Source organism: Thalassophryne amazonica, chromosome 15 (assembly GCF_902500255.1).
Source record: "Thalassophryne amazonica chromosome 15, fThaAma1.1, whole genome shotgun sequence".
NCBI lineage: Eukaryota > Metazoa > Chordata > Actinopteri > Batrachoidiformes > Batrachoididae > Thalassophryne > Thalassophryne amazonica.
In genome coordinates this window covers 93345875-93358050 of record NC_047117.1, presented here as the reverse complement: position 1 = coordinate 93358050, position 12176 = coordinate 93345875, and the positions used below count along the sequence as shown (strand labels likewise).

Sequence of the window (12176 nt, the reverse complement as noted above, 5' to 3'; positions counted from 1 at the left end):
TAAATCTTTTTCCACATACAAAATATCACCATTTCTCAAATATTGTTCACAAACCAGTCTAAATCTGTGATAGTGAGCCCTTCTCCTTTGCTGAGATAATCCATCCCACCTCACAGGTGTGCCATACCAAGATGCTGATTAGACACCATGATTAGTGCACAGGTGTGCCTTAGACTGCCCACAATAAAAGGCCACTCTGAAAGGTGCAGTTTTATCACACAGCACAATGCCACAGATGTCGCAAGATTTGAGGGAGCGTACAATTGGCATGCTGACAGCAGGAATGTCAACCAGAGCTGTTGCTCGTGTATTGAATGTTCATGTCTCTACCATAAGCCGTCTACAAAGTCGTTTCAGAGAATTTGGCAGTACATCCAACCAGCCTCACAACCGCAGACCACGTGTAACCACACCAGCCCAGGACCTCCACATCCAGCATGTTCACCTCCAAGATCGTCTGAGACCAGCCACTCGGACAGCTGCTGAAACAATCGGTTTGCATAACCAAAGAATTTCTGCACAAACTGTCAGAAACCGTCTCAGGGAAGCTCATCTGCATGCTCGTCGTCCTCATCGGGGTCTCGACCTGACTCCAGTTTGTCGTCGTAACCGACTTGAGTGGGCAAATGCTCACATTCGCTGGCGTTTGGCACGTTGGAGAGGTGTTCTCTTCACGGATGATGCGAAGGAGATGTGTTGCACTGCATGAGGCAAATGGTGGTCACACCAGATACTGACTGGTATCCCCCCCAATAAAACAAAACTGCACCTTTCAGAGTGGCCTTTTATTGTGGGCAGTCTAAGGCACACCTGTGCACTAATCATGGTGTCTAATCAGCATCTTGATATGGCACACCTGTGAGGTGGGATGGATTATCTCAGCAAAGGAGAAGTGCTCACTATCACAGATTTCGACTGGTTTGTGAACAATATTTGAGGGAAATGGTGATATTGTGTATGTGGAAAAAGTTTTAGATCTTTGAGTTCATCTCATACAAAATGGGAGCAAAACCAAAAGTGTTGCGTTTATATTTTTGTTGAGTATATATATATATATATATATATATACACATACACACACACACGAGGTCTGTTGGAAAAGTATTGGACCTTTTTATTTTTTTCAAAAACCTGATGGATTTGAATCACGTGTGCTTGCATGAGCAAACCTTGAACCTTCGTGTGCATGCATGATTTTTTTCATGCCTGTCGGTTGCGTCATTTGCTTGTAAGCAGCATTTGTGTGAGGATGGGTGGAGTCTCTCGTCATTTTTTTCTTTGCAAGGAAAATGGCGGAACGACTGGAGCAGCGCGACTGCATCAAATTTTGCCACAAACTGGGCAACAGCCAGGTGGAAACCATTCGGATTATTCAGACGGCTTTCGGTGACGATCCTCTGGGCATCACACAGATTAAGGAGCGGTACAACCGGTTTAAAGATGTCCGCACAACAGTGGAGAGCGAGCCGCGCTCCGGTCGGCATCAACACGCTGAAACGACCAGATCATTTCCAAAGTGAACGCTGTGGTGATGTGGGACCATCGTGTGATTATCCGAGAAATTGAGGAAGAGATGGACATCAGCACATTTTCGGCACATTCCACTGTGAAAGAAGATTTTGCCATGAAAAGAGTTGCGGCGAAATTCATCAGCATGAAGCTGATGGCGCAGCAACAGCGCCTCCGTGATGAAGTCTCACAGGACATGTTGTAACATGCCCTGACATGTCCAGCTTGTCCACAAATAGACAAACAAACACAGACACACCCACACACCTACGGACAATTTTTAAAGAGTCCAATCCACCTAACCCGCATGTCTTTGGTTGTGGGAGGAAACCGGAGCACCCGGAGGAAACCCACGCAAACACGGGGAGAACATGCAAACTCCACACAGAAAGGCCACGGGATTTGAACCCACAACCTTCTCGCTGTGAGGCAACAGTGCTAACCACTAAGCCACCGTCCTGCCTGCTGCAATAGTTATGTTTGTTTAAACATCAGAAAGTGTTGCTTTAATTAATGTTCTGTTTTAGTGCTTAAGTTACACAGTAAATGGGATAGCCTGTATAGATGTGACGCCCAAGGTTAATACTGTAAAAGAACTTTAAAAGGGGGAGATGTTATGGAATATGTAAGATACATAATACGTACATAATAATCCCCTGCGTTGTGTCTGTTATGTTATCTGACATCACCACGGTGTACGTAAGGCAGGGGAATGCATGCTGTGATGGTGAACGGTCCAGTAAAAGTTGGCTGACACAACGGAATCCAAGGTGTGGACATTCGTAATTATTAACTTTATTACAGCTGCACCCTCCAAACTAGAAGAGCGGCTCCAGCAGATTCCAGGAACAACATCACAGATCTCTGTGCAGAAGAGTGACAGTCCAAGGAACAGCAAGATACCGTGCCAAACCCTCAAACTCCCAGACCCATCTATATATATATATATATATATATAGATAGATAGATAGATATAGATATACTTCCTTTGGGAAGTTTTACTATACAGTAATTATTATTTAATTATTAAAATGCAAATGTCCACTGCATTCTTTGTACAATTTAACAGTTTTTCCCCAAATATATATTGGTTAATTACACAGAATTACAATAAATTCATTGTCATAAAGAGGAAATATAGCCTCAGTAAATTAAACCTCATTTAATAATAATATGTGTGATTAATTGTGGGCTGAACAATTTAATAATTTAAATGTGCATTATTATTTAAATGTCAAAAGCAGCTACATTTTGCATTCAAGGCAAAAAATCAGCAGTCTGAAACTTTTAAGTTTTTATGAGACTTTATGCCACAACTAAACAAAGAGCCCCTAGTTACTTGTAATAAGCGGACCTGGCAACACAGTGTTTCTGCGGAACAAAGGGACGGAACCACCCGCAGGAACCCTGTGGGTGTGAAACACGGTACTTTTCTGTTATTTAAAGGTGACTGGTTTAAAGGTGACTGTGTTCGTTGATTTTGACGATCCACTCAGAGAGTCTACCAGCTGCTGGTTTGCTGCGCTGCTTTTGTGTTAGTGGTGAAAAGCAGAAGCAGGTGGTCCCCCCCCCCGCAGACAGGATGGTTCGGTCCGCCGTGTGATTGACAGGCGGCACACAGCGGCACTGACGGGTTTGACGGGTTTCTGAAGTGAGCGAATAAAAGTCTCCTAAAGTGTTTTCTTCTGTCTGCAGCTCGACCAAATTGCTCCAGCCGCCGTGTCAGTGAACTTCACGCTCACAGACGGGACTTCAAAGGTGAAAACGAACACTTTAAAAGACTTTGAACGACTTTTTGTTGTGTGGCGGCGCGATTCTGTGAGAAAATACCGAACGATACTGAATTCTTCTTCTTTTGTTAATAATCACTGACATAAAATACCGAATTCTTCTTCTTTTGTTCATAATCACTGACATAAAACATCGAATTTTTCTTTTGTTCATAATCACTGACATAAATTACTGAATTCTTCTTCTTTTGTTCATAATCACTGACATAAAACATCGAATTTTTCTTTTGTTCATAATCACTGACATAAATTACTGAATTCGTCTTCTTTTGTTCATAATCACTGACGTAAAACATCGAATTTTTCTTTTGTTCATAATCACTGACATAAAATATCGAATTCTTCTTCTTTTGTTCATAATCACTGACATAAATTACTGAATTATTCTTCTTTTGTTCATAATCACTGACATAAAACATCAAATTTTTCTTTTGTTCATAATCACTGACATAAATTACCGAATTCGTCTTCTTTCCGGTGTTTCAACTCCCTAAACGCGGCTTCGCACCGATCCGACCAGGTGAAGGGGACTTTGGTGGAGATCAGGGCTGTAAGGGGGCTGACTACCTGACTATAGCCCTTAATGAACCTCCTGTAGAAATTGGCAAACCCTAGGAACTGTTGAAGCTTCCTACGATTCACCGGTTGGGGCCAATCTCTCACCGCAGCTACCTTAGCCGGCTTAGGTGCGATGGAGTTGGAGGAGATAATGAACCCCAAGAAGGACAGAGAGGTGCGATGGAACTCACACGTCTCGGCCTTCACAAACAGCCGGTTCTCCAGTAACCGCTGAAGGACCTGACGGACCTGACGGACATGCCTAACATGAGTCTCAGAGTCCTGGGAGAAGATGAGGATGTTGTCTAGGTAAACGAAGACGAATCGGTGCAGGAAATCCCGCAGAACGTTGTTTACCAAAGCCTGGAACGTCGCAGGGGCATTAGTGAGGCCGAACGGCATGACCAGGTACTCAAAGTGCCCTAAGGGGGTGTTAAATGCCATCTTCCATTCATCTCCCTTCCTTATCCGAACTAGATGGTAGGCATTCCTAAGATCCAATTTTGTGAACATTTTGGCTCCATGCAGGGGCGTGAACACTGAATCCAATAGAGGTAAGGGGTATTGGTTGCGAACCGTAATCTCGTTCAGCCCTCTATAATCAATGCATGGACAGAGACCGCCGTCTTTCTTGCCCACAAAAAAGAAACCTGCACCTAACGGGGATGAAGAGTTTCGGATTAGCCCGGCAGCTAAAGAGTCCCAGATGTAGGTCTCCATTGATTCGCGTTCAGGACGTGAGAGGTTGTACAGCCTGCTGGACGGATACTCAGCACCCGGAATTATATCAATGGCAGAATCATACTGTCAATGAGGGGGCAGGGTGAGTGCCAGATCTTTGCTGAAGACGTCAGCAAGATCATGATACTCAGCCGGCACCTTCGTAAGATTGGGGGGAATTCTGACCTCCTCTTTAACTTCACCACCAGGTGGCACAGAGGATCTTAAACACTCCCGGTGACAGGTTTCGCTCCATTGAGCCACAACCCCAGATGGCCAATCGATCCGGGGATTGTGCTTTACCATCCATGGGAAGCCCAAAATTAACCTGGAGGTAGGTGTTACAAAGAACACAATCTCTTCCCTGTGATTCCCAGAGATGACCAAGGTTAAAGGCCGTGTCTGGTGTGTGATTTCTGGCAGTAGGGTGCCATCTAGTGCCTGCACCCTCAGTGGTGAAGGAACGGCCACCAGAGGGAGCCCTACGGCCTTAGCCCACCTACTATCCAGTAGGTTCCCTTCCGATCCTGTGTCAATCAGTGCTGGAGCGGTAAGGGTTAAATCCCCACAGAGGATTGTGACTGGGAGTCGGGCGCATTTTCGTGGAACGCCCGTGTGGTTAGTATGGCTCACCCTTAGGCCAGTCTTTAAGGGTGAGTGTTGGACTTTAACCGTTTGGGGCAGTTATTCTGCACATGCTCACTCGAGCCGCAGTAAAAACACTGCCCACGGGCCAGCCTCCTTTGTCTTTCATTCACTTTCACTTTAGCCCTGCTCGTGTCCATAGCTTCGTCAGCAGGGGGAGCTGGTGCAACGCGGAGAGCTCTGGCTTTGGAGCGGGGAGAAGACTGTTAGAAAAATTATGTTTGTACCATCACAACACTTATTATCGTTTGTTCAGCATCACATATCTTATGCATGCTTATATCTTTTGCACCATGTAGTACTGCACGTCTCTGCTGGGATTGCAGCCTTGAAGCGAGGTTGTTTGATGGGAAAAGAAGGGAGTATAGACTAGCAATCACAGCAAACCCACAGATTAGACATGTATTAAACCTTGTATCCACCAGCTGCACAGGATGTTTGCTTCCACTCAAGGTGACTGACAGTGTCACTATGCTCACGCCCTGCTTGTATCACACTGTTTGACTGAATAAAATGATGCTGAGCACAGGAAGACAGTCGATGTTGTGAAAGTGTTGGAACACGGACCCACAACAGGGGGCGCAAATGAACGGACAATAGAGGAAGTCAAATAGCACTTTTACTGTTGTGAAATAAGCACAACAAGCACGACAGATCACAATAGAAAATAATAAAGTCAATTCACAAAGGTGTCATGTGGGCAGGCTCGAAGATAGAAGACGTCTGTCCAAAGCAGAACCGGAACCACACGATTTCCTCCGCCACCGAACCCCGGGGATACTGGAGCCGCCAAGTCCCGAACTCCCAGGTGGCCACTGCCTCCGCTTGTCGGATCTGGTACTGCTGGCGAGGAACAAAAACAGTTAGATGTGGGTGCGTTTGCACCCAGCAACACGGATGGTGAAAAAAACCACCTCCACCTCTTGTCAGGAAAATGTGAGTACTTATCCAAAAAAAGGGTTCAGTACAGTCTCCAGCTGCAAGTACTCACCAACCACTGTCAAAACACAAGCAACAAAGTCACTGTCTGAAAGACAACACAACGGCTGAGTTCGTTACCTCCTCGGTAGAACGATATCTCGGCAAAGAGGTGGAGATGACGTCTTGCTGATATACCGATGCAGATCAGATGAGTGGTGACAGCTGTCATAGGTGATGAGTGTCAGCTGTCACCCCGGCTGCTCCTGTGAGGCGGCAGCGCCCTCTGGTGCCTGGAGCCCGCACTCCAGGCAGGGTGCCCTCTGGTGGTGGTGGGCCAGCAGTACCTCCTCTTCAGCGGCCCACACAACAGTCGAAGAGAGTCAGAAAGAGAGTAAGGCGGAGACTTTGTGCTCTGAGACTGCTCTTCCCTTTGCAAAGCTGACAAAACAAGATTTGCTGCATCCCGTGTCCATTCTTTCTTAAGTGTCTAAAGGTGTTTGACCCTGACAAAGACGGCGCTACTTCGGCTCTGGAAGGGAGAGGGATGGCGCGCACCCGACCACGCCCTTCGTCTCGCTCCCGCTTGTATTCCTCTAGCTGATTGTCTAAACAAATAACTAGATCGATAAGCCCGTCTAAATCCCGCGGCTGATCCTTAGCCACCAGATGCTCCTTTAGGGCCGGAGACAGCCCGTTTACAAAGGCGGCGCGGAGTGAGACTGAATTCCAACCGGCCCTCGGTGCCGCAACGCGGAAGTCGATTGCGTAATCAGCTGCACTCCGTCGTCCCTGTCTCATAGACAGCAGCATATTTGAAGCGGACTCGCCTCTGTTGGGATGATCGAACACCTGTCGAAACTCCCTTATGAACCCAGTGTAAGTCGAAAGGAGCCGAGAGTCTTGTTCCCAGAGCGCCGTAGCCCAGGCGCGAGTCTCGCCCCGCAGCAAATTGATCACATAAGCCATTCGGCTGTGCTCTGACGCGTACATCACGGGCTGTTGTGAAAAAACTGTATCAAAAAGTCCACGCATGTTTCAACACAACCCCCGTACGGTTCCAGGGGACTAATGTAAGCTTCGGGTGGAGAGGGGGGAGACCTCTGAACGACCACTGGATTAACTCTGTTTGGCGGCAGATCCACTGGAGGGGGAGTGGCTGCAGCCGTGCCTGACGCGCGCGTGTCTACCAGTGCGGTGAGAGCCTCCATCCACGGCTGAGGTGAGCGTTCTGCTCGGTTAACAAATCCAACCGAGCAGTGAGGTTAGACAGAATGTGCTGCAGCTCACCCAGTGGTCCTCCCGGTGGATCCTGCGCACCTTGCACTTCCATTGATTGTTCATCAGCTGGTGAACGCCCCCCCAGAGTCCATGACGTGGCCGAGTTATCCTGTTGAGAAAATGAATGCACAGACCCACGTTAGGGGCGTAAATAAGGGGTCAATAGGATACCAATAAATCACAATTTATTATGCAAAGGTGCAAACAAGGTTCCAAATATGCAAAGTCCAATTAAGTAATAAATGGTGACACGTGGGCAGGCCCGAGGGTACGAGATGCCTATCCAGAGAAGAGCCAGGACCCACGTAGTTCCACCGCCAGCCGGTCCACAAACCCAGCAACAAGCTGTAAGTATACAAGGTCACAACTGCAAAGAGACTTCAGTAACAATGAATGTGCGTTATGGTGTCAATCCCAGGCTTTTATGGAGTAAAGATGATGATGTGATGACAAACAGCTGATGACAGCCTACAGGTGCCCCTGGTGGTGACAAAAAAGGCCAACAGGCCAGTGCGCCCTCTACAGGGCTAAAAGGTGCCAGCATGGCAGGGCGCCATTTGGTGGTGGGCCAGCAGTACCTCCTCTTCAGCGGCCCACACAACAGCTTGATAACTATCAAAAACTAATAAAAAATTAGAATTATAAAAAATAATCACTCACATAAAATACTGAATACTTCATGTCACGTGACATGGCTGTCCGGTCAGATGGCACGCTGGCACTGTGTCATGCAGCTGGATTTTTATTTTTATCCCTGTTGTGGTGTCGTGGGTACGCTGCTGGCTGGTGAGTCCACCTCCAGCAGGACATGCTGTATATGCCATGATGGGTGTTCCACAGCTGTCCGCTGTTCCACCATGGACATAAGAACTGTCCAGATGTGCACGCTGTGCTGCACAGGGATTGCACTGCACTCCGGCCACCGTTCGAGCCTTCGCCACCTCAGCTGCACCTTGACAGTGCTGGATCGTGGTGTTGGGGGGAGGGGGCAGGAGCACACACGATAGGCTCACATGCCATATGTGTTGTGGGGGGGCATGACATACTCACATGCCATTCATGTTGCTTGGGGGGGGGCATGGCACACTCACATGCCATTCATGTTGCTTGGGGGGAGGAGACATGACACACTCACATGCCATTCGCGTTGCTTGGGGGGAGGAGACATGACACATTCACATGCCATTCGCGTTGCTTGGGGGGAGGAGACATGACACACTCACATGCCATTCGCGTTGCTTGGGGGGAGGAGACATGACACACTCACATGCCATTTGTGTTGCTTGGGGGGAGGAGACATGACACACTCGCATGCCATTCGTGTTGCTTGGGGGGAGGGGACATGACACACTCGCATGCCATTCGTGTTGCTTGGGGGGAGGGGACATGACACACTCGCATGCCATTCGTGTTGCTTGGGGGGAGGGGACATGACACACTCGCACGCCATTCGTGTTGCTTGGGGGGGAGGGGACATGACACACTCGCACGCCATTCGTGTTGCTTGGGGGGAGGGGACATGACACACTCGCACGTCATTCGTGTTGCTTGGGGGGAGGGGACATGACACACTCGCACGCCATTCGTGTTGCTTGGGGGGAGGGGACATGACACTCGCGCACCATTTGTGTTGCTGGGGGGTGGACACAACACAGTGACCTCCATTTGAGCTTTTGTCATCTGGACTGCAGCTTGAAAGTGGTGTCCTGCACACTACATTCGTGCTGGCTGCGCAGATGGCCATGCATTTTCTAAGTGCCGAGCGACTGCTGTTGGAAGTTTGTGGGTGGCACCTCAGTTCTGGCTGAGCGTGGGATCGACTGGCCATTCGGTGCCATTCACCCTCATTTGACTGCTGGTGTGAAGGCTAGCTCGTTCACCACTTTCGGCCAGGGTTCGATGTGGCCGATCATTTCGTGCAGCCCCTCAACCGCGGTCTGAATGGTCCGACCTGCTTATGACATGCTGTACAAATGTTGCCACCGAGGTCAGATGGCAGTACGACCTCATCTTGAGGCTGTTCGATTGGGTTTCCAGCACGAGTGCGACGCAAATAGTTCTACCTAATGTCCCTTTATTGAGAGAGTGGTGTCAACTCAGAGCATGGCACCATTTTTGTTCCAACTGTGCTGAACTATTGACTGGAACTTTAATGTTTTCAACATTTTAAAAAAAATCATTTAACCACATACAACATCCAGATACAGGTGCTATCAAAATAAATATAAAAATAGTTAAGCTTTCAAATTTACATAAATTTGCAATTCATGATAATTTCTTTAATTCATTTAAAGCCTGATTTATGCTTCTGCAGCTCTGTAACTCCGTGTCATACAATGACGTGCGTGACAGTTTTAAAGTTCTCCATAACTGGATTTTGCTTTATTATGGTTTAATTTGACCCTCAACAAGCTTTTCTTTCTACAATCATCACCTCTAAATCAAAGGTAAGCTGAACATTTTCATCTTTTTCAACTCTGTACCATAAATTTGCGGACTTTTCTGATCCATTTGTAATCAGCATGCTCACTGTAAAAACTATTAAAATATGAGAGGAAAGAGTGAAAGCAGAAAATGGTCAAAGACTGCTCGGAGTTTTTAATGAAAATACATTGTGATCGGACAGGACATTTTATCCACTGTGAGCAAAAAATCCGCTGTACAAAATCTGTTATATGTTTATTACATGGAAAACAATACAAAAACTTTGGGACTTTATTGTCTGGTGACTGTGAACATCTGGTTTATACGATGACGGTTTAGGTGAGTTTTACTGGACATGGGACTGAACAATAAATTTACCTCTCAAAGCTTTGATGATGAAGTCACTTCCATCCCACATGGCTGACTTTATTTTCCCAAATGTTTCTTCCGTTCAGATCTGAAGGGAATCTGTGCATCTTGAAGCCCTTGTTGTGTCTATTTGTGCCTCCAAATGTACAACAACCCGGCATTTTCAGCAAATAAATAAAATAGCTGGATTTACATGCAGACAGATTAACAGCCAATGCTATTTTGGAACCAAGATGGAACCACGAGTCACGTGACTGTTTTTTTTTTTTCCAACTTGTCATGTCACTACTCTCTGTATCAAGGGACTTGAGTTGTGCTGACTGCTGACAGCATTTGAGGCGACTCCGATTTTTCACGACTGCCATTCGGCCTCATTCATGATGTGTGTGAAGGGGCCTTAAAGTTAGTGAAATCTTACCCACATGGGGTGTGTAGCCATTCTGAGTGCCAGTGCCAAGCCTGGATAAATGAGTAGGGTTGCGTCAGGAAGGGCATCCGGCATAAAACAAGCCAATCCAACCATGCAGAACACAAATCAAATTTCCATACCGGATCAGTCGAGGCCCGGGTTAACAGCAGCCACCCCCGGTGCTGTTGTCCAACAGAATGCTGGCAGAAATTGGGCTACTGCTGGGCAAAGAAGAAGAAGAAGAGAATGTGTATGGATGTGCTGAGGGAGGACATGCAGGTGGTTGGTGAAACAGAGGAAGCTACAGAGGACAGGCTGAGATGGAAACGACTGATCTGCTGTGGCGCCCCCTAATGGGGGCAGCTGAAAAAGAAGAAGTAGTGTTTGTTGCTGTGCTGTAGCCTGGAGCTGCATGCAGGTTTGTTTGTTTGTTTATGTATGTCCAGGTGTTGGCAGAGTTTCTGTCTGTTGGTGGGTTTTATTTGTGAAATCACTCACACGAGTGTCTGAATTTAATTGCCACTGATCCTTTGATTACTGACTTGTGTTGTTGTTGTTGTTTTGGCTGTGATGGCAGTTTAGCCGCTCACTTCCTGTACTGTCTTGACAAAACCATCAGTGTGTCTCAGGTTGTGAACACTGACATCATCACAGCGTGATGCGGATCTGAATTTAAAGCCACATAATCAGTGTATTTTTTTGAAGTGTCATATTCTGAGGGCTCAGATTTAACTGAGTTTAAACAGAGATATAAAAAGTTTCACATGGAAAAAATAATGTGAATTAAAAAAACTTTAACGGGACAGCAGACGGTTAAAAATGCTGCTGAGTGAAATAATTCTTCCATTTATTCACTTGAACTGTGAAAGAGAAAATAGAGTGACTGTAGTTTAACATCACTTTCATCATCATTGACTGTTAACAACTTTCAGCTGTGAAATTAAATTAAATTGAAAACAGACTGAGCCTGACGTTTAGTTAAATTGATGGGAGTCTGATTTGATTTTTGTCTTTCTTGAGATTTATCACTGCACTTTGAACTCTGGCCTTTGATCTGATTTGTTGTTTTAAATTCAGAGTGGAGGTGTTTTGTCCCTCCTTTGCCTCCGTAGGCCTCGAGCTGTCAGCGCCATAATTGCTTCACTTCCACCCTGTAACATTGGAATGTGTTGAGGACAAGCAGTTACATGAGAATTCCTACAGAAACCAGCTGACATACCTTTACCTGTGGCGCTCCCATTGCCCCGCCCTCTCCTCTCTTACTCCGCCCCCTCAGGTTGGAAGATAAGCGCCGTGCTGTGAGTGGAAGGCAGGTCTGAGCAGGCGAGGCTGTGATGTCACCGTGACTGGTTGAAGAGTCTGACGGCTGAACGGATTGAAACTGTCGCAGCAGGAGAAGAATGGCTCGAGTGGTGAACTTTGACCTCAGCCCCTCCCAGATAGAAGCTGGAGTGGAGTAAGTTTCATTGTTTTTGTTTCAAGTCTTTTTGAAGCATTAAAGGAGACAGCAGGTTCTAAAACTCTCCTGCCTGGAGTTTGTCATTTTACTGCAT

General features: G+C 46.7%; 1 protein-coding gene across 1 annotated transcript in view; it reads left to right on the top strand.

Annotated features, from left to right (window-relative positions):
- Window positions 1-3111: 3111 nt before the first annotated feature.
- The window catches only part of tmc6b (transmembrane channel-like 6b), a 31175-nt gene continuing 22110 nt past the window's right edge, over window positions 3112-12176 (top strand). Inside the window, exons 1-2 of the mRNA XM_034188463.1 lie at window positions 3112-3267; window positions 11900-12079. Of these exons, the coding sequence (XP_034044354.1) occupies window positions 12024-12079 (56 nt within the window). The 5' untranslated portion in view covers window positions 3112-3267; window positions 11900-12023. The remainder of the gene's footprint in view (window positions 3268-11899; window positions 12080-12176) is intronic.